General features: G+C 40.5%; 1 protein-coding gene across 1 annotated transcript in view; it reads left to right on the top strand.

The window, feature by feature from the left end:
- The window catches only part of LOC134742931 (palmitoyltransferase ZDHHC18-like), a 32,029-nt gene that overhangs the window by 1,661 nt on the left and 7,270 nt on the right, over window positions 1-23,098 (top strand). The window contains exons 2-11 of the mRNA XM_063676144.1: window positions 7,911-7,987; window positions 10,425-10,617; window positions 15,515-15,689; window positions 17,475-17,607; window positions 18,040-18,189; window positions 18,286-18,399; window positions 18,755-18,876; window positions 19,126-19,250; window positions 20,694-20,789; window positions 21,726-21,895. Of these exons, the coding sequence (XP_063532214.1) occupies window positions 7,931-7,987; window positions 10,425-10,617; window positions 15,515-15,689; window positions 17,475-17,607; window positions 18,040-18,189; window positions 18,286-18,399; window positions 18,755-18,876; window positions 19,126-19,250; window positions 20,694-20,789; window positions 21,726-21,895 (1,335 nt within the window). The 5' untranslated portion in view covers window positions 7,911-7,930. The remainder of the gene's footprint in view (window positions 1-7,910; window positions 7,988-10,424; window positions 10,618-15,514; window positions 15,690-17,474; window positions 17,608-18,039; window positions 18,190-18,285; window positions 18,400-18,754; window positions 18,877-19,125; window positions 19,251-20,693; window positions 20,790-21,725; window positions 21,896-23,098) is intronic.

Genomic DNA, 23,098 nt, shown 5'->3' with positions numbered 1-23,098 from the left:
AAGCATTGTACAACAATATCGCCACCCTGATGTTTTTAAACTTCGCGGATACCCTCATTATGAACCCGAGCGTTTTCGTAGCGGCTTTACACATCTGTGTTATATGTGTACGAAAGTCGAGCTCCACATCCAGTTTGAGTCCCAAATCAGATATTTCACTGACTCTTCCAAGCGGAACGTCCCGGAGATGGTATGCAGCGTACATTATACTATACTCTGTTCCTGCAGAACAAAAGGACATCTTGCAGGTCTGCATGCCTCAGTTCACATTCTTTAAATTTATCCCTGTAAAATATATAAAACCTCATTTTCTGAAAAGCAACTGGTAAATTTCAAACATTATTTCGTATGTAAGTTCCGGAAAATTTATTGGTAAAAGCATAATTTCTATATTTCTAACCCTCAAACTTCTGTGATTGCAATTGGCACATCTTACTCCTTGTACAACAGTTTTAATGTTATCATAGAGTGATTATTATCCAAAAGAAATTGGACAATTATATAAAATAAAAGGCATGAATCTAGTATAACTGGATCGGTCATGAGGGGTGGGGGGAAATGACTTATGTATCTTTCAGTAGGAGTAGCAGAGAAAGCGCTGTTATTGTTTGTCTTTGTCACAGTCTCAGTTTTTTTTTTAAATCCCTACCGTAAATTTATAATGGCTTATGGTGGGCTACAAATCTAATCAACCAATCATATTGTCGCATTATGTTCTGTCTGTCCCTCACGGGTGCACGCATATAGCTCATCTATGTAAAAGGCCATAAAATATCACCATGAAACACCGATATTTGTAAATCCCTGCTAGCACCTACATGGATTTTATAGAAGGCATTTTTAGTTAGTGCTGCAAAAACTTCTGCCGATTTTTTGTAACAAACTATAATAATTGTGTTGTAAAAATTACAAAACATCAATGATAATAGAAAATGAGACAAACTAAAGTTTGGTGATTTTACGTACACTCTTCAGCCCAGGCTATTTGCCCATAAAGACAGAAATATGTATACTTTATTGACCAAATTTATTCAGAAGGATTAATATTTGTGCCATTTTCAACCAAAAGGGTACTTGATTGTTAGTTCATGGTTGTCAATAATGCACTATTTCCATATAGCTTTGAAATCAACCTTATCAACAACTGACAATGACCTTTTGGTTGAAAACGTCACTTAAAATAAAAGCTATTTCATTGGTGATATAATGAGAAAATGAGTTGGTAATTATATTAATATGTAACATTCCTTGCTAATCTTATCATTAATTAAGCACTATTTGTCCAAATTACTGTGTGCTTGTGCACATATAACTTCTACTGTATTGGTGAAAAGTATGACTATTTAATATTCATAATGCAATGCAATGAGTCTTAAGAATACAGTTTTTTCTTAATTTTTCATTTTATGAGTTATCGTTAAAAGTCTTCCCTTCTTATTTTATTTAAAATCCTGGCAACCCTTATTTGTGACCGGATTTTTGTAGGCAAACTTATATCACTGTATTTGCAATAAAATTACCATCATTTTGATATATAATTCAAGGGTCAGACAGATGAGTGCAATTATCGATAAAAACTCACCTGTTTAAACACGGCAACCACATAATAGTGACCGGAAAAAGATAGGCAACGTAATTGATTCATGTTGTACACGTTGCATAATTTCCATTGGAACTTATTTCGTTTGTCAGACAAGTCAGAGAAATTTGATGAATTTTTTTTTCAAATATTTATTAAAAATAGCTTTGACCTTATTTCTTTTGGCAACCCTGATTATTTATGTTAAGGAATATATTTTCTTTCATAAAATATAAGTTTCATCCGTCAGACATAAAGGTGAAGGTCGACCATATATACCGTATCTCTTACTAATATAATCGGCAGCCAAAAGTGCAGTTATTCGGCCTACGATTAGTACGATTGTCGAGCATAGCGGCACTGATTGACCTGGCCTTGAACGAGCGGCGAGCCGGCGACATTATACGCTCCTCCTTGAGATTTGACAGTTATTCTCTTATTTAACGTCATCATTTAATTAAGTTTCAAGTCCCGTTTTATAATTAATAATGTTTAAAATTCGTGAAAAGTTAAATCTGAGTTAGAAGCAATGTCTAGCAAAATGTTTTTATTTTTATTACTGACAACTTTTTCTAATAGGCCAAAGCACACATGCGCAATTATAATGGGTCACATCTTTCCAAGGAAGTCACATTTGAATGCGAATTCGCACGCAGCTCCTCCGTGTGTGCGGGACATCGTTATACGAGTATGCATACCTAACGCTGTTATGCTCAATTGCTCATACACTGGAGCGACGTGCGTAATCGCATCCGTGTGATAACCGCGTAATAGGTACAAATGGGAATTCCTAGTTAGTCTCGTAAGAGCGTTTTCACACTGTCCGATCCCCTGTCTGCATGGCATAGCATCAAGTCCTTATTTTTGATAAACTCAACGCTTTTTTTGAGCAAATAAAGATTATAAATGAATAAATAACTATAAAAAGGCACTTTTATACATTATATTTCTTCTTTGTGATCGTGTCCGACATCCGATATCGGATGAGGGTTATCAAACCACGTGCGTTTTCGTCATCGCCCTAATCCTAATCTTATCAGTATTACACGTAAAATTATTTTACTATCAGAGCTCCAAATCATTAGAATTATCATATCATGTCATTGGTTTAACTACTGTTGTATGTAGTGAAATATTTATTTCTTTCCAATGGGTAAAATTGACTCCAATGGGTACAGTTGACGTCTTTGGCGGTCTAAACAGACATGCTCAGATCCCCATAAATTCACGTCCTTAAGATACAAGATTTCTACGAGATTAGTGGCAATTTTATAGCCATAGCACAGGGCGGACACGCTATACATCAAAAATCACTTGCGTTTCTATGTGTGAACGGCACGTCTGTGCACGCGTCATGCGTCATACATAGTGTGAGTAAGTTGCTTAAAAATAGTAGGTACTGAGCGGCCGGCAAACGGCCGTCAATCTGCTGTCGCGGGGCGAGGTAATTCTAGTCGGGGCGGGGCGGTGCGTGGCCGTTCTGTATGATAATACTATTACTTATTCTGTGGCCATAGGCTACTCACTGGCTACTGTATAAACTGTATTGCTTCATTCTTTGGTTCGTGTTTCACAGAAAACATTTAACTATTACGAAAATTTTATACTCGTCAAGTTTGTCAAGCCTGTTGTATAAATTTTAGGTCTAAACTTTGTTTATATATCCCAAATACTAAAATGACCGTTTTGTTGGCCAATTTACTCAATCATCCTGCTTATGTACTAATATGACTGATAGGTTGGACAAATCAGGGCAATCAAACTGCCAGTTTAGTATGTGTTATATAAAAATATTATTCATTATCATATTTATTATCTTCTCGTCATCATCTAGCGTCAATGATATTATAACTCCTGATATGATAGGTTTTGCGTTTCAAAATTGAATCACTTAACTTAAATTGTACAATTGGGGCATTTTCTACAAAAAGGGACCTTATTGTCGACGGCGCTTACGCCGCACAGCGTCGTGCGGCATTGTATTTATATCGGAGCATCGTTTATAATGGCGTAAGCGCCATCGACAATAAGGTCCCTTTTTATAGAAAATACCACAATTGATCTTTAGTTGCGCCTAGGCAAGCGAGCGATGTGCATTGTGCACGTGCTAACGAGCTCCCGCACACCGCAAGATAATCCCGACGGACTGCAACCCGACTGCAAGTTGTATGGGACAGTTCCCGACGTTGCAGTCGGCGTGCAGTTCCCATACAAATTGCAGTCGGGTTGCAGTCCGTCGGTATCGGCCCAAAGAGACAAGCTTATATTCAACATCGAATGTAACAAAGGTAAATGGTATGCGAAAATTTATCCACATAAATAGACTCATTCGTATTCGGTAATGAAATACATGGAAGTAGTTTTTGTGCTCTTTAATTAGCTCTATGCAAGATTTTTTTTTAATTTTAATAATCATAATTTATATCGTTTGAACACCGGAAAAAATTAAAATACTTACCTTCACATTATTTTATTTAAAAATATTTAAAATGTTGAAAAATTTTGAGCGGTTAAACTTAAAACGCTCGTAATTGTTGGCGCGAATTCTACAGAGCGTGATGACGTCACACGTTGGACGGTCCAACTGACGTTTGCTACTAATGACACTTATATGTTTACTAATCTGTCGAACGCGTGACGTCACGTGACGTTTCGCTCACTAGCTTTTCGCGGGCAAATTTTTGTATACTAATACTAATATACTAATACTCTTTATTTATAATTTTAAGCAATTAAATGATAATTTAATAACGGAAATGCATTTGTAACATGATATAACGGTAACAAACATCCGAATAAAAAAAATAGTTCGTTCAAATATAAATTTCATGCATGAGGCTATGTATGAGTATAACATATCTATAGTTATATAATATCATTGCCTAGCGTTTTTAGGTTTTAAATTAGTACAGGCACTAATTTAACAAAAGCGACGAAACAAGGCTTATTAGTTATTAAATACCAAAAGAGTACAATATTGTATAATTAGGCGTTAAATAGATCATTAATTTATAATTATTATTCACAACGACGGGACTTAATCGCGTAAAATAAGTTTTAAATTTACCTCCGACGGTTCGAGGACGGCGTTGTCCCCGTGGTCTCGGAGAAGACTGGCTAAAGTTGACATCAACATCTTCTAGGCGCGCGAGTCGGAGGTAAATTTAAAACTACGCGATTAAGACGCCTTATTCCTACAAACGAGCGTATTTTGCAAAATGCTTCCTTTTTCATTCAACATTACGACGTAACTATTAGTATTTATTCAAAAACTGTTAACGTTCTTAAATAATCATTTCCTTAACTAGCGGCTGAAATAATAAAAGTTTGCATTTTCTCTTTTTAAACCTAAAATAAATGAGTTTTCCTGGGAGTATTTTTAAAAATTTGCAGTGAAAGGTGTCGTTTCGGTTGCCAATTTTGCAGTAAACAAGAATCATTTGGTACATGAATTATTACAATTCAATTCACCATATCTTGTACGAGGGGCTGAAATGATTGAAAATCAAAGATTCATTTAAAAAAATAACCTTCCGAGTTTTCTTCATTTTTTCGGTGAAAACAGGGTCGCATTATATTTTTTTATCGCAAATTGTACTTATATTTTGCCCTCAAAATAATATTATAGCAAACTCTAACTTTATGTGAACCCATAAAAAAATAATCATAACTATAGGACCTATTTTACCGTAAATTTAAATATTTTTAAAAGACGTATAAATCACGCTGCACCGACACTGCGCGCTCAGTCTCCGCCGGGCGCGCTAAGGGGACGGACCTGCGCTCGATCGTCAGGCGTTTGTTTCGTTCGTAATCAACGAGCTAGTTCCGAGAAGTGGTGTATACTGCGATTAGAAAATCTTGATCCTTAGGTGATCAATGTAATCATAGGTACATTTTATAGCACAAATATTAAATATTTTCGCCTAGGTGATCGGGTCTATTCAGGGTGCCTAGCCAAGATGCCAACCGTTTAGGTACCTATAGTTTAGATTAAAACCAAATCTGTAGCTGGCCTCTGAATGGGTAGTAGAAACGGGTTCCGTATGTCTTTCCCTTTCCAGATGACCAAGGTGCCTAGCCAAGATGCCAACCGTTTAGGTACCTAGAATATAGTTTACATTAAAACCAAATCTGTACCTGGCCTCTAAAATGGGTCGTAGAAACGCGTTCCTTGTATCTTTCGCTTTCTAGATGACCAGGGTGCCTAGCCAAGATGCCAACCGTTTGAGTACCTATAGTTTACATTAAAACCAAATCTGTAGCTGGCCTCTGAATGGGTAGTAGAAACGGGTTCCATATGTCTTTCCCTTTCCAGATGACCAAGGTGCTAGATGCCAACCGTTTAGGTACCTAGAATATAATTTACATTAAAACCAAATCTGTAGCTGGTCTCTAAAATGGGTCGTAGAAACGCGTTCCTTGTATCTTTCGCTTTCTAGATGACCAGGGTGCCTAGCCAAGATGCCAACCGTTTAGGTACCTATAGTTTACATTAAAACCAAATCTGTAGCTGGCCTCTGGATGGGTAGTAGAAACGGGTTCCGTATGTCTTTCCCTTTCCAAATGACCAAGGTGCCTAGCCAAGATGCCAACCGTTTAGGTACCTATAGTTTACATTAAAACCAAATCTGTAGCTGGCCTCTGGATGGGTAGTAGAAACGGGTTCCGTATGTCTTTCCCTTTCCAGATGACCAAGGTGCCTAGCCAAGATGCCAACCGTTTAGGTATCTATAATATAATTTACATTAAAACCAAATCTGTAGCTGGCCTCTAAAATGGGTAGTAGAAACGCGTTCCTTATGTCTTTCGCTTTCCAGATGACCAGGGTGCCTAGCCAAAATGCCAACCGTTTAGGTACCTATAGTCTACATTAAAACCAAATCTGTAGCTGGCCTCTGAATGGGAAGTAGAAACGCGTTCCGTATGTGTTTCGCTTTGCAGATGACCAGGGTGCCTAGCCAAGATGCCAACTGTTTACGCTCCGTAGCGAACGAAACGCAACCGTCTCTGTCGCACTAATATGGAAGAGTGATAGAGAGCGATTACCCTATCGTTCGCTGCGGAACGAACGACTGGCATCTTGGCTAGGCACCCAGGTTTAGGTACCTATAGTTTACATTAAAACCAAATCTATAGCTGGCCACTGTAATGGGTAATAGAAACGCGTTCCGTATGTGTTTCGCTTTGCAGATGACCAGGGTGCCTAGCCAAGATGCCAACCGTTTACGCTCCGTAGCGAACGAAACGCAACCGTCTCTTGTCGCACTAATATGGAAGAGTGATAGAGAGAGATTACCCTATCGTTCGCTGCGGAACGAACGACTGGCATTTTGGCTAGGCACCCAGGTTTAGGTACCTATAGTTTACATTAAAACCAAATCTATAGCTGGCCACTGTAATGGGTAATAGAAACGCGTTCCGTATGTGTTTCGCTTTGCAGATGACCAGGGTGCCTAGCCAAGATGCCAACCGTTTACGCTCCGTAGCGAACGAAACGCAACCGTCTCTTGTCGCACTAATATGGAAGAGTGATAGAGAGAAATTACCCTATCGTTCGCTACGGAACGAACGACTGGCATCTTGGCTAGGTACTCTGATTATCTGGAAAGCAAAACACATGCGGAACGCGGTTCTATTACCCATTTCAGTGGCCAGCTACAGATTTGGTTTTAAGTGGTTTTAACGTAAACTGTAGGTACTAAACCCGAGTGCCTAGCCAAGATTCCAGTCGTTCGTTCCGAAGCGAACAATAGCGTAATCTCTCTCTATCACTCTTCAATATTAGTGCGACAGAGACAGTTACGTTTCGTTTGCTACGCCATAAACGGTTGGCATCTTGGCTAGGCACCCTGGTCATTTGGAAAATGAAAGACATACGGATCGCGTTTCTATTACCCATTTCAGAGGCCAGCTGCAGATTTGGTTTTAATGTAAACTATAAGTACCTAAACGGTTGGCATCTTGGCTAGGCACCCTGGTCATCTCTGGGTACAAGTATGTATATGTTCTTAACATAATAAACTGAAATTACTACTACCATGCATATAAAATAAAATAAAAGAGTGGCTATAACAATAAAAATAATGTTACTTGCTATTGAAATCGACAAAGATCAAGATTATTCTTCTCTGCGTTCAAAACGCGTTATAGTTGCCGGCGCTCGCGTACCGCGCGTCAACGCCATCTATTGAGTGTTATTTCGTGAAATCGATGAACGCTCCAGGGAATAAGGGCTCTTAAGTCCCGTCGTTGTGAATAATAATGAGTAAAAATCGTGAAAGTTTAAATTAATTTATAATATAGGTAATCGAAAAGGCCATTGTTACAGATGACGCGGGTGAACGGAGCATGTGCATATGCTCTCAGATATTGAAGAACGTGTGGAGCTCCTACCATACGGGGAAGGTTTGTATTACTTGTATCTTGTATCAAACAGTAGATTATACAAATACGGCATAAAGCGACCCAGTTCATCCGAGGCAAATTATGCCAGTAGAGGATAAAATGGGGCATTTATATTAAATCACATTTAGAAACGGGTCTATCGCGAATTTATTTTGTTACCTTTATTTACCGACGTTTCGACACAGGTTTCACTGGTCGTGGTCGCGGCTAACTGACGTCCCAGCAAAATGTCAAAACAGAGATTTGTGTGACTACCCCACGAAAAGTGCATTTAAAGTTTGAGGTAGACATCACATTTTCAAACCACCCACTACACATAAAAGTTAATTATTGTCAATAGTCCGACACACAACACTCACAACATCCTCGCACACATCCGAAGATAGATCCCTTGGCTTTAACTTCTGGATCACTGGTCCCCAAGTTGCCGATAAGTTAAAACCATCTTCCCTATTAAAATTTCTGGGGTGCTTCTTGATTTCAATCGCTTCTCGCACAACTCGAGGATAATAATGGCGTTCAGTGGAGACAACTTTTGGTTTATGAAGCTCAATCCAGTGATTTGCGCCGCATGTAAGTAGATGTTCGGCGATCGCGGACTTGTTTACTGGGCGATTTTTTACTGCCGCTATGTGTTCTTTCAGGTAGTCACACAAATCTCTGTTTTGACATTTTGCTGGGACGTCAGTTAGCCGCGACCACGACCAGTGAAACCTGTGTCGAAACGTCGGTAAATAAAGGTAACAAAATAAATTCGCGATAGACCCGTTTCTAAATGTGATTTAATATGTGTTCAAACCGCGAAAGTTTTAAATGTTATATGGGGCATTTATGCCAAAGCAAAGTATATATAATATGCTTTTGTCTTCGATTGCGAAGAAAATATACAGAAGTATCCAATATGTTAGGTTATTTTACCGTGGTTATTCAACACTAAAGAAAATGGTAGGTACTCGGGCCAGCGCAGCCGGGTCGGGGGCGCTCCGGCCGCTAGCTGCAGCAGTGACAGTTTGTATGGCAGATGCAGGACTTTATTGCTAAGTCAATAAGGGTCGTAATTAGAGATGTACCGACTAGTCGGGAAAGCCGACTATCCGGCCACATTTGTAGTCAGCGACTAGTCGGCAAAAATGGCCGGTTAATCGGCCTCTTATTAGGTACAGAAAAATAACACATAAACGAAAAACAGCAAATATTGATCAAATGTTTAGGGTGCATACGAATATTTTTGTTAATATTGTTATATAAAATTTGTCTGTAGGAAGTAGATATATTTGTTATAGATTCATTTGTTTCAAAGAAAAAGACATAGTATTTTACACAAAAGGATAAAACAAAATGCTTTCATTAAAATATTGTTAACTTAAAATGAAAATAACAGCAAAAACAGCAATTTATGAAGTAAAATTTTAAAAGAAAAATATTAATAAATAAATGTACAATGTCACACTAAACAGCAATGTTTATGTATATAGCTAGGCCAAACCTAGGCATTGTCGAAGTATCTAAAAAGTATGTATGTCGTCGCAGTCCGTACAATATTATGTATTTGGTTACAATTGCAAACGTTTTATTATGTAGAGCACCTTGTTTTTTTTTATTTCAATTTTTTTCAAGCATCTGTAATTAAGTTACTACAAGACAAGATTATTTACCTCACAAAACGCGGGACATTTAGGGAAAGTCTATTTGTCTATGGTCAAAAGGCTTCATGCATGAAGTTTGTATTTGAACGAAATATTTTTTATTTGAATATTTGTTGCCGTAATATCGTTACATAATTGTGCATTTCATTTATTAAATCAAATGTGCAAAAATTGCCGCCACCCCACAGGTGTTGGTGACCCCTGTGCTAGAACATAATAAGCAACTTTGTGCCGCTTACACGCGACTTAAAACTCAATAAAATTTTACGAGCATGAGAAGTGAAAAATGTATTCATTGTAGAACAGCACACTACAAAGGTGTAATCCCATTTGTCCCCGCCCCATGTGACCGCCGCCTTACATAAGACTGGGACAGATAGGTATGATTCATTTGAATGCACCTAATCCCATCTGTGCCCGGCGGGGACAAATAGGAATACATCACTAAAATCCCGCCCGAATATTATCAACAGAACTATTAGTTGCACCTAAACGGCGTTATATGTTTTCTGCAAAGATTAATCAAATCAAATTCAGTGAATGTAGATGGCGCTACAGCCCGAACGTTTTCTCTTCTACTCTTAAGTCTTTATATGTATACGTAAGTAGTCAATTTAATACAACTATGACATGATCTGTTGTCTCGTTTTGGGCATGGTCAATTGATTTACCTTAGCCACTGAGACGCGATTAGTTTGCCACTGTGCCAACGGATTGAGTAAGTAAGTTATCGATGGAAATGATTAGTGATCAAATGCTCATCTCCATGCTCATTTTCTTGATGATTGCAGGGTGAGGTTACACGTAATGGTGAGATGGCGCGGCGGCGCGTGACGCGCAAGTGGGAGGTGTTCGCGGGCCGCAACCGCTTCTGGTGCGATGGGCGCCTTATGACCGCGCCGCAGCCCGGGGTCTTCCTTCTGACCCTGGCGTTGATAGCTGCTACGTCAGCGTTGCACCTCGCCTTCGACGGGCCTTACTTGGGTAAGTAGCCTTCTAGGACAGAACAAGTACAGAACAGAATCACCACCGAAAACACACAGGGATAGTACAGAATGGCCGACCCAAATGGAACTACCTCACCCCGCGGGAATTTGACCGAAGATTAGCTAATTGAATTTCAGTTCGTCAATATACTATGTATGGACGTCAACTTCGATACATTATTACAATTGTATTGGTTAAGTACTGTTATGTTATAAGCGTATATAGCATCTACGGGAACCGCTTAGCATCGTGCAGGTTGTATGCTAGTTTGCAACCGTATTGGTATAAAAAAAAAACTTCTGTCGCACGTCTGGCTCTGGCGGTGAATCATGTCTCTGGGGGCATGGCAGTACCCTCGCCAAGCAGGCTCAGCCGTACGCTCTTTTCTCGAAATCATTTAGGGCATTTTCGAGCCCCGTAACTTTTTATGTTCTTTGGCTATATGTAATCAGTGCCAAGAGGGCATAATAAAACAAAGGTAAATTCAGAATTATATTTTGTTTGATTGTAATCACGAATTAATAAACTAGTGGATGTGAAATGACTCCTATTTAGTATGAAAACCAGTGTCGCTAAACTCACACATTCATAGCCACGTTAATATACGTCACACACTTACAAAATTGCTCTGATTCGTAGCAACTTTCCATACCAAAAAGTTATTACCGGTGGACATTTCTCGAACGAATATCAACTGTAGGCTACATGAGTGACGGTTTAAAATATAATGTCAAAGCTATATGACATACGACTCATTATTATCTCATTCATCTCACAAAAGCTCGCTCAACGTTCACCTAATACAACTACTCAACACCAGATGGCGTTATTTTATATAATTTTAAAATCACTTACATAACAGGCGAGAAAAGGGCTAAAAAACCAGTATAAGTAAGGTCTAATTACGCATGGTTTGTTACGGATCTCACGGTCACGTTACACTGGTGTTTTCGAGACCTCTACACGCCTGTGAGTAGCTAACCGTTGGAACTTCTTTCCATTCGACGATATAGGGAGGGGACAGTGTAATCGGAGTGTTTTATCGATATTTGTGTGTTCAGTTAGGTATTGATATTTCATTACCGTATGTTTTAACACATTTAGATGATACTTTATTTATGATTATAATATAGGTAGTGATAATCGTGATTGTATGAAAAATAATATGTAGTACAGTACAACAAATATCTAACTAGAAATTTGTTTCTTATTAATTGACCAACTAGGTTGTTAACACGAATTAATAAACTAGTGGATGTGAAATGACTCCTATTTAGTATGAAAACCAGTGTCGCTAAACTCACACATTCATAGCCACGTTAAAATACGTCACACACTTACAAAATTGCTCTGATTCGTAGCAACTTTCCATACCAAAAAGTTATTACCGGTGGACATTTCTCGAACGAATATCAACTGTAGGCTACATGAGTGACGGTTTAAAATATAATGTCAAAGCTATATGACATACGACTCTTTCATTATCTCATTCATCTCACAAAAGCTCGCTCAACGTTCACCTAATACAACTACTCAACACCAGATGGCGTTATTTTATATAATTTTAAAATCACTTACTTAACAGGCGAGAAAAGGGCTAAAAAACCAGTATAAGTAAGGTCTAATTACGCATGGTTTGTTACGGATCTCACGGTCACGTTACACTGGTGTTTTGGAGACCTCTACACGCCTGCGAGTAGCTAACCGTTGGAACTTCTTTCCATTCGACGATATAGGGAGGGGACAGTGTAATCGGAGTGTTTTATCGATATTTGTGTGTTCAGTTAGGTATTGATATTTCATTACCGTATGTTTTAACACATTTAGATGATACTTTATTTATGATTATTAGTGATAATCGTGATTGTATGAAAAATAATATGTAGTACAGTACAACAAATATCTAACTAGAAATTTGTTTCTTATTAATTGACCAACTAGGTTGTTAATGTGAACATTAAATATATCTTAAAGTCAAACAGATAAAATCATAGTTCTTTAAAGGTCTATTAACTCGGTATTGCTGTTATTTTGTAATCACAAATCTGCAATTACTTACATAGGTAAGTATTCGTCTTTAACAATAAATTTTCTTGTGGCAGCATTTAAGGCCAATCTAGACGGGACAACCTGATTAAATTGTCAAATTAATTGTATGGTGTGAAAGCATACATGAAACTGGCTCATCGATCCCACTTGATTTGATTGTAAGATTGTGACCTATCAAATCAGGAAGGGGGGCGGCAAAATTCCAATATTTGACGCTAGTTTGCGTGGTACGGAACACTTTTTATTAATTTAGTGAGCCCGAATGTCACTAATAATTACTAAATTAGTAACTAAGTTTTAGGCGTGTGGACGCTAGATGAGATGTATGGCAATTTTATCCCCAGAAATCTTTCTCTAAGAAATGCTCCTAGCAAATGGTGCTATATTTTTGCGGAAACTAATTTTCTTGCCCAGTAGCATTGATCCATTTATTTTTAATATCGGCATCTTGTGGTAACCTACAATAATTAATAATAAAGAAATAGAAAATATTAAACGTTTATTCATGGCACATTGCATGCATTGTACGCATAAGTGCATTAAGTACCTAGTCTAATTATATTAACGATGAAAATATGATGGGTGTAAAAAACAAAAACGTATGTAAAGGAATACGAAGGTTTGAAAGGTTGCCATGAAATGACCCCGACTTAACTTAGTGCTTGATGACCAGAGCTGCCATATTTACTAAGACATTGATTATCCCAAATAATAATTAGAAACGTGTCTAAAATAATAATTTATTACCGAACTACCAAACATCAAACTTGAAATATCGTAACTTTAACTTTATCGATATAAATATCGACATTGCGCAGCATCTGAGTAGCGAAGTTATTTGACATTTAGGATAGCGAATATTCCAGATAAACTTAAAGAATAGTGACAAAGGATTGTGAACTCTAAGTTCTAACTGATAAAATATAGATTTACTTAACGAACATTCGTAAATAATGCAAAAGAAACAGATTTTTCGTATTTATCGGATTATATTTAAATAAATAACCACCGGTGATAGGAAATACCTCCACGTGAAAGATTTTTTAAACCGCTGTGATTTCTGCAGCTTAATACTGCACAATACGGCATTTTAAATTTAATTATCAATTTTTGTTAGACGAGCGTACGTACGACGTGAATGTCATTCGAGCATGAAGTTTACACAACAACTGAGCATAGTCTGTGCATAAAGTGAGTCGGTCGCTACTAACTGTCGGATAGACGGGAACGCCCACTTGCCATCTCCATCCTACTCCGTGGTTGTTAATGTGAACATTAAATGTATCTTAAAGTCAAACAGATAAAATCATAGTTCTTTAAAGGTCTATTAACTCGGTATTGCTGTTATTTTGTGATCACAAATCTGCAATTACTTACATAGGTAAGTATTCGTCTTTAACAATATATTTACTTGTAGCAGCATTTAAGGCCAATCTAGACGGGACAACCTGATTAAATTGTCAAATTAATTGTATGGTGTGAAAGCATACATGAAACTGGCTCATCGATCCCACTTGATTTGATTGTAAGATTGTGACCTATCAAATCAGGAAGGGGGGCGGCAAAATTCCAATATTTGACGCTAGTTTGCGTGGTACGGAACACTTTTTATTAATTAAGTGAGCCCGAATGTCACTAATAATTACTAAATTAGTAACTAAGTTTTAGGCGTGTGGACGCTAGATGAGATGTATGGCAATTTTATCCCCAGAAATCTTTCTCTAAGAAATGCTCCTAGCAAATGGTGCTATATTTTTGCGGAAACTAATTTTCTTGCCCAGTAGCATTGATCCATTTATTTTTAATATCGGCATCTTGTGGTAACCTACAATAATTAATAATAAAGAAATAGAAAATATAAAACGTTTATTCATGGCACATTGCATGCATTCTACGCATAAGTGCATTAAGTACCTAGTCTAATTATATTAACGATGAAAATATGATGGGTGTAAAAAACAAAAACGTATGTAAAGGAATACGAAGGTTTGAAAGGTTGCCATGAAATGACCCCGACTTAACTTAGTGCTTGATGACCAGAGCTGCCATATTTACTAAGACATTGATTATCCCAAATAATAATTAGAAACGTGTCTAAAATAATAATTTATTACCGAACTACAAAACATCAAACTTGAAATATCGTAACTTTAACTTTATCGATATAAATATCGACATTGCGCAGCATCTGAGTAGCGAAGTTATTTGACATTTAGGATAGCGAATATTCCAGATAAACGTAAAGAATAGTGACAAAGGATTGTGAACTCTAAGTTCTAACTGATAAAATATAGATTTACTTAACGAACATTCGTAATAATGCAAAAGAAACAGATTTTTCGTATTTATCGGATTATATTTAAATAAATAACCACCGGTGATAGGAAATACCTCCACGTGAAAGATTTTTTCAACCGCTGTGATTTCTGCAGCTTAATACTGCACAATACGGCATTTTAAATTTAATTATCAATTTTTGTTAGACGAGCGTACGTACGACGTGAATGTCATTCGAGCATGAAGTTTACACAACAACTGAGCATAGTCTGTGCATAAAGTGAGTCGGTCGCTACTAACTGTCGGATAGACGGGAACGCCCACTTGCCATCTCCATCCTACTCCGTGTAATATTCGCGGTAACCGAAGACAATATGGGGCATTTTCTATGAAAAGGGACCCTATTGTCGATGGCGCTTACGCCGCAAAGCGTCGCGCGGCATTGTATTTATTTCGGAGCATCGGTTATAATGGCGTAAGCGCCATCGACAATAAGGTCCCTTTTTATAGAAAATACCACATATTATGTAATATTCTAACTCTTAATCCTTCTATTCTGTGATTCTAGCCCGTCGCGTGTCCCCCGCACTTCCCGCCGCGGGCGCCGCCCTTGCAGCCCTAACGCTGTGCGCGTTGCTGCGGACGGCGCTCACGGACCCGGGTATCTTGCCGCGCGCGGCGCCCGCCGAGGCGGCTCTAGATGCCCCCACGGCCACGGCGGCCAGGCCTCCGCCCCGTGCGAGGTACCGTTCATTTACTACATAAATAAAATAGAGATCTAACATTTATCTCAGGCGCTAAGTTGGGTGTTTTTTTAGTATATTTATACGTATACAAGCCAAGGCCGCACTGCCGCCAGTTGACCAGGCTGCAGTTCATCATTATATAATTTGAAATAAAACTATGAAAACGGATTATATCGCGTGTATCGCGTGGACCAGGTCCATGTGTTTTTTTATTATTATTATTATTTGTATCTCATATAAACTCACGGGTATACACATCCCGGTCATTTGATAGGCGTGCGTGGGGATACAGATCCAACACGTAGAGGCCCTTTGGAGAAGTTTTCTGTTATGTAATACACCTGCTAGAACCCATTCACGGGTACAAATAGATACCCGTAAATCGGTTCCAACAGGCGTAGGGGCTATTATAAACACAGAGGAAAAGAGGGCCGGTTATGGTGTTGAAGTTTGGCTGGTCAAAAGATTGGGCTATTGCTGAGAGGTCCGGACACCTGCCATAACAATGTCTGTACACGTTATCGAGGCAGGTGGTGACTTGCCGCTGACTAGATGGGCCCCTGAAACTGCCGTCGTGAAGACGACCAGGAGCAACACCGGTGTGAGCGGCTCAGGGGTGTCGAAAGGTGTGCGCCGCTTTCTACTCAGTGGCTGTTACCAGCCACTGTGCCAACTCGCGTCTTATGCATCTTTCACTTCCACCCCTGGAGCATATAGCTCTAGCGACTCCTCTCTGGACAGCCAATGAAGGCAAGCCAGAGCTGAGAGTCCTGCGGGTCCCCTCCATATTGGGATACCCTCCTACAATTTAGGAGGGAATTAAATCTTCTCGGGTCCGTGGTGTAGGGTTGGAGCCGGCGTAGTTTTTATCACGTATATATATATATATATATATATATCTTTACTTGAAAATAATTGTAGTGTATAACTAGCCTTATGAACCGATTTTGCATGTACAACCAGCCTTAAAGTTTGTAGTCTATGATTGTTCATTATTTTAGTATGTGGGTATTTTTGCACTTTGTAATTTTTCCTCAGTCACCCATTGACCACGAACGCTGTAAAGGGTTCGAAACGTCGGGATGTATTATAAATTCAATATACGCGATATAATCCGTTTTCATACTTTTATTTCATGAGTAACTATCGCGGTAACCGAAGACAATATCATTATATAATTTCTTACAATTCGCCTTCAAATGGCAAATGATTAGAGTTGTGCCGTTCCCGGTAACATTACCCATTTTGTATGGGGAATGTTACCGAGCGAGAAATTTCCCCATACAAAATGGGGAATGTTACCGGGAATGGCACAACTCTACAAATGATACCAGAAAAATTGGACAAGTTCAAAGAGTGTCACTGAAGCATCTGCCAGTTTCGCTTTCCTATTTATTTAAGCATATTCCTCACTTCCATTCGTTATGCATACTGACGCCAGCGATTATGCTCTAAAATAAATAGTACTTTGTTAATGCAAGACTTTTAATATTGGCAATGAAGGATTTGCCATCTGTGCTTTCAATATAATTAAAACATTTTCTTCAAGTCAGTTCGGTATACAAACTGACGCCAGTGATTATACTCTCGGTTCAATGTTAATGCAATACATTCAGGAAAAGAGTAAAGTAACCGTAGTTTGCACATGCAAGTCGTTATGTAACAATTATATATCGTTAAAATAACAGGGCTTTCATTGTATTTGTCTGTGACTTGGTAACTTTTGAGATTTGTGGGCAGCTAGAAAATAAACGCGTCTGATTTTATGACATTATTTCGCAGGGAGGTTCTAGTCCGCGGACGCGTAGTGAAACTAAAATACTGTTTCACATGCAAACTGTTCCGGCCGCCGCGCGCGTCACACTGCTCTCTCTGTGATAACTGCGTGGAGAGGTTCGACCACCACTGCCCATGGGTAATACATACATACTATCCGCGCGCCAATTCAGCTCATTCGGAGGTCGAGGAAGTAGGGGGGTGTGCGCTGCGCCCGTACGTACAAAATGACACCACTCTGTCATGACGCCCAACATTCCTAACATTCCTCAGCCGTGCACGGAATTCGCGCGCGGACAGTACATACACATTGTGTACAATACTGTTTCACTTGTAAACTGTTCAACCTGTAGTGATAACTGACTTTACTTTGTGTTTGTTTACTTTGTTTGTTTGTTGTTGAATACGTTGTAAAATTTTAGTGCTAACCACCAATTATGTATTAACTTGTTGCTATTGGTGGGAACCTATAATTGGCTTTTTGTTATTTACTTATAAAACTATTGTATAATTGATAGCAGTTGGTTCTCCGAAAATAAATAAATAAATAAAACGATTTTATTGTTTCCAGGTGGGCAACTGCGTGGGTCGACGTAACTACCGCGCATTCTACACGTTCGTGGTGTCTCTGTCGTTTTTGGCCGTGTTCGTGTTCGCGTGCGCCGTCGCACACGTGGCTCTAGAGGCCAGGTCGCTGGGGCTAGCCGCGGCGTTGCGCAAGGTACTAATTTTTAGATCGGGAGAAATATAGCAAGGGTGAAGTTTTTACACTACACGTTTAATTGTTTATATTGTTACCCATTGTTACATTTTCTAGGAGCCAGCGTCAGCGTTGGCAGCGGGTGTGTGCTTCCTTTCCGTATGGTCGGTGCTGGGTCTGGCCGGCTTCCATACGTACCTCGCTTCCACAGACCAGACTACAAATGAAGATGTAAGTAACTAGACAGGATCACAATAAGCGCCTCGCGTGGAAATTGCGATTTGCGAATTAGCGATGCAAAAGAACGGCGAGCTTTCTCTATGAATCCGCCCATTAGATAGATAGATAATAGTGTATCCAGCATTTACAATGACTCTTCCAGCCTGCTTTTGCATTTTTAGTATTCTCATTGTCCGAAGAGTTTCCCCACAGTGTTATGCCATATGCCGTAATACAGTGTCCATAAGCGTAGTATGATCGAATTAGACATTTACGTGATCGATTGAGATTTAGAATTTATCAAAATATGTATCGTATCCATTTGCCAATCATCGGAAACTTGTTAATAATAAATGATTCGTTACAGATAAAGGGTTCGTTCTCATCGCGACGCGGAAGTGGGAACCCGAACCCATACTCGCGCGGCAACGCCTGCTCCAATTGCTGGCACGTACTGTGCGGCCCGCTCGCGCCCAGCCTCATAGACCGGTACGTCCATTGTGCACCTTACTGCACAACATTACCACGGTCCGTTATTTATCTTGCTCTTTAACCCTTAAATGCATGATTTTTTGTATAACTTTTTAATAAATTGAAATAGATGTGTCATGCTGTATAAAAGTAATAAATGTGATTTTGGATAGCTGCATATTGAGCCACGGACCATCAAATATACGATGCATATATACATCATTATGCATTTAAGGGTTAAAGGTATGAAGTTATATTAATTTCCAGGCGTGGCATCGTGAGCCCGGACTCTCACGAGGACCTGCCGCCGGGCTTCGTGGCGGCGCTGCAGGCCGCGCCCGCGCCCGCGCCCGACCCGCCGCGAGCGCTGCAGCCCGCCACCGAACCCAACGGTCAGTTGTCCAATCATGTCCACTATCGCCAGCTGACAAATCGGACGTCGTTAGAGCGTTTTCACATGCCCGATCAATCAATCGTATGTCAAAAACACATGTCAAAGCATGGCGGATGGAAGTAAAAACATATGTTTTTCTGTTATTTGTGACGTTTTCAATCAAAAGGTGCCACATTGTCCCTTGTCGATAAGGTTGATTTCTAATTGAAGCTATATGGAAATAGCGCCTTACTGACAAGCGACAATAAGTATCTTTTGGTTGAAAATAAAAAACGATAGATAACGCAATAAATACGGACTTGATGCCATATGGTACCTCTCTTGCAGCTGTTTTTCTCATAGACGCCTTTCGACATCCGATATCGGTAAGGCGCTTCCGATCATTTCAGCCATGTCGGAGCCCCCGTCAGCTGTCGAACCGATAATATTTGTTTGCATGCGTATGTGTAGGCTGTAGGCATAATGTTTGTTGTAGTGTGAATGTGCGTGACCGCTAGAGACGGCGCCCCCGCGGCCTGACTACGCGGATGTAGGATCCTACATCCGATATCGGTGAGGATAATGTGAGAACGCTCTTAGGCCGCGAACTGGACGCAAGCGGCAAATAACTCTGAAAATATACTTGTTTAAAATGTTGATCGTCACGACCCTGGGCTATATCGTTTACCCTACATATCATAGCAATATAATTTTAGTATAAAACAGCTAGTGATATAGTCGAAGGATCTGACTAGCCAAAGAAATAGAAGTAGATATACTTTCAGTTATGGAGGTAAAACGTTAAAAACTCGCGCAATCGCCAAATCTCCCGTCGCAAGTTTCGCACGGCGCGCAATATCTTTTGCTTTCATCTGATTTTCTAGCTTTACGCCTCTTCTTAACAGTATGAACGATGTTACCTAGTTTTTTACACGTATATCAATTGGCCTCATGCGTAAAGTTTATATTTGAACGAAATATTTTTTATTCGGATGTCTGTTACCGATACATCATGTTACAAATGCATTTCCGTTATTAAATTATCATTTAATTGCTTAAAATAATAAATAAAAAGTACAAAAATTTGCGACGGGAGAAACGTCACGTGACGTCACGCGTTCGACAGATTAGTTCACATAAGTGTCATTAGTAGCAAACGTCAGTTGGAACGTCCAACGTGTGACGTCATCACGCTCTGTCGAATTCGCGCCAAAAATTATGAGCGTTTCAACCGCTCAAAATTTTTCAATATTTTAAATATTTTTTAATAAAATAATGTGAAGGTTCACCAAAGTATTTATTTTTTCTGGTGTTCAAACTATATATAATTTTGATTACAAAAATTAAAAAAAGATCATGCATGGAGCTAATTCCTCGAGACCAATCCTTATTGTTCCGTATCCGTATCGATCTGTTATATAGCAAAACTAGTTTTCACTGTAACGTTTGTGTGATCATGCAGGTACTGGGAGTTATAGCAACCTCTTCACAGTGACGCCGGTAGGCAACCACGCCTACCTCAACCACAGCCTCGACCTCGACCCCACGCCTCTACATGGTAATCCATACTAATATTATAAATGAGAAAATCTGTCTGTCTGTCTGTCTGTGTGTTACCTCTTCACGCTTAAACCGATGAACCGATTTAGTTGAAATTTGGAATACAGATATAGGTAGTTTGAGTCCCGGGGAAGGACATAGGATACTTTTTATCCCAGAACTCACCCTTCAAGGGTGGTGGAAATTTGTATGGGGAATCAATAACCGCTGAACCGATTTAGATGAAACTTGGTATGGGGATAGTTTGAGCTGTGGGAAAGGATATAGAATAACTTTTATCCCCGAAATCATCTCTTAAGGGTGTAAAAAATGGGGTGGAAATGTATATTGTGGACCAATTTGGGGGTGAAAAAAGGGTGGATTAAAAAGCAGATTTGTTTAAGAAATAAGGTACCCAAATTACTAATTCCACGCAGACGAAGTCGCGGGCAAAAGCTAGTCATTATATAACATTTAAATTTGTAGCACGTTATACGACGGCCGCTATATGACGGCACCTCCTTCCGGCCATTCCTAGGAAACTAAAGCTTCCTCCAGCCGCCCACCCACCCAAGTTAGACCCACTTCCCATTATTCGATTGAGCTGAAACACACATATGTAAGTTGCGTGACAATTAACATTAAGTACATGTAAAAAGATACTGCAAAAAAGTTTTGAGATGTAATTATGTTTAGTTTGATGTCCAAATTTCATGAAAGATGGCGCTGTTACAAACGCAAACTAGGTAACGCTAGTTCATCCTAGAATCTTTATAGGAATCTGTCAAATATTGAGTAAATGATTCAAAGTGGTCCTTCGAGCCGGATTCTGTAAATATTTCTAGAAACAGTAGAAACCAAGTCGGTTATTTTAGTCAGTGTCGGGGGCTGTTAAAAACCGTATCAATATTAGATATCTTTAATTTTTAATACGTATAATGACTTTAATATTCAGAGGTGTGCATCGGCGGTCCGACGGTCAACAGTAGCGCCGCAGCGGGCGCGGGTACGAGTACAGTGAGCGCTCTGAGCGCCGCGCGACTGCGGCTCCTACACGACACCACCATGATCGACGCGGCGCTGGACCTCGACGAGCCCGAGGCCGAGCCGCATCTACAGGCCAACGTAAATATAACCTGTATACTATAGTATAGTACCGACGGCGGGCACGGTGAGCTGAGCGCCGCGCGACTGCGGCTCCTACACGACACCACCATGATCGACGCGGCGCTGGACCTCGACGAGCCCGAGGCCGAGCCGCATCTACAGGCCAACGTAAATATAACCTGTATACTATAGTATAGTACCGACGGCGGGCACGGTGAGCTGAGCGCCGCGCGACTGCGGCTCCTACACGACACCACCATGATCGACGCGGCGCTGGACCTCGACGAGCCCGAGGCCGAGCCGCATCTACAGGCCAACGTAAATATAACCTGTATACTATAGTATAGTACCGACGGCGGGCACGGTGAGCTGAGCGCCGCGCGACTGCGGCTCCTACACGACACCACCATGATCGACGCGGCGCTGGACCTCGACGAGCCCGAGGCCGAGCCGCATCTACAGGCCAACGTAAATATAACCTGTATACTATAGTATAGTACCGACGGCGGGCACGGTGAGCTGAGCGCCGCGCGACTGCGGCTCCTACACGACACCACCATGATCGACGCGGCGCTGGACCTCGACGAGCCCGAGGCCGAGCCGCATCTACAGGCCAACGTAAATATAACCTGTATACTATAGTATAGTACCGACGGCGGGCACGGTGAGCTGAGCGCCGCGCGACTGCGGCTCCTACACGACACCACCATGATCGACGCGGCGCTGGACCTCGACGAGCCCGAGGCCGAGCCGCATCTACAGGCCAACGTAAATATAACCTGTATACTATAGTATAGTACCGACGGCGGGCACGGTGAGCTGAGCGCCGCGCGACTGCGGCTCCTACACGACACCACCATGATCGACGCGGCGCTGGACCTCGACGAGCCCGAGGCCGAGCCGCATCTACAGGCCAACGTAAATATAACCTGTATACTATAGTATAGTACCGACGGCGGGCACGGTGAGCTGAGCGCCGCGCGACTGCGGCTCCTACACGACACCACCATGATCGACGCGGCGCTGGACCTCGACGAGCCCGAGGCCGAGCCGCATCTACAGGCCAACGTAAATATAACCTGTATACTATAGTATAGTACCGACGGCGGGCACGGTGAGCTGAGCGCCGCGCGACTGCGGCTCCTACACGACACCACCATGATCGACGCGGCGCTGGACCTCGACGAGCCCGAGGCCGAGCCGCATCTACAGGCCAACGTA

The sequence above is a fragment of the Cydia strobilella genome, chromosome 7 (assembly GCF_947568885.1).
Source record: "Cydia strobilella chromosome 7, ilCydStro3.1, whole genome shotgun sequence".
Taxonomy (NCBI): domain Eukaryota; kingdom Metazoa; phylum Arthropoda; class Insecta; order Lepidoptera; family Tortricidae; genus Cydia; species Cydia strobilella.
The sequence above is the reverse complement of the archived record's forward strand: the minus strand, read 5'-3'. Positions and strand labels throughout refer to the sequence as shown.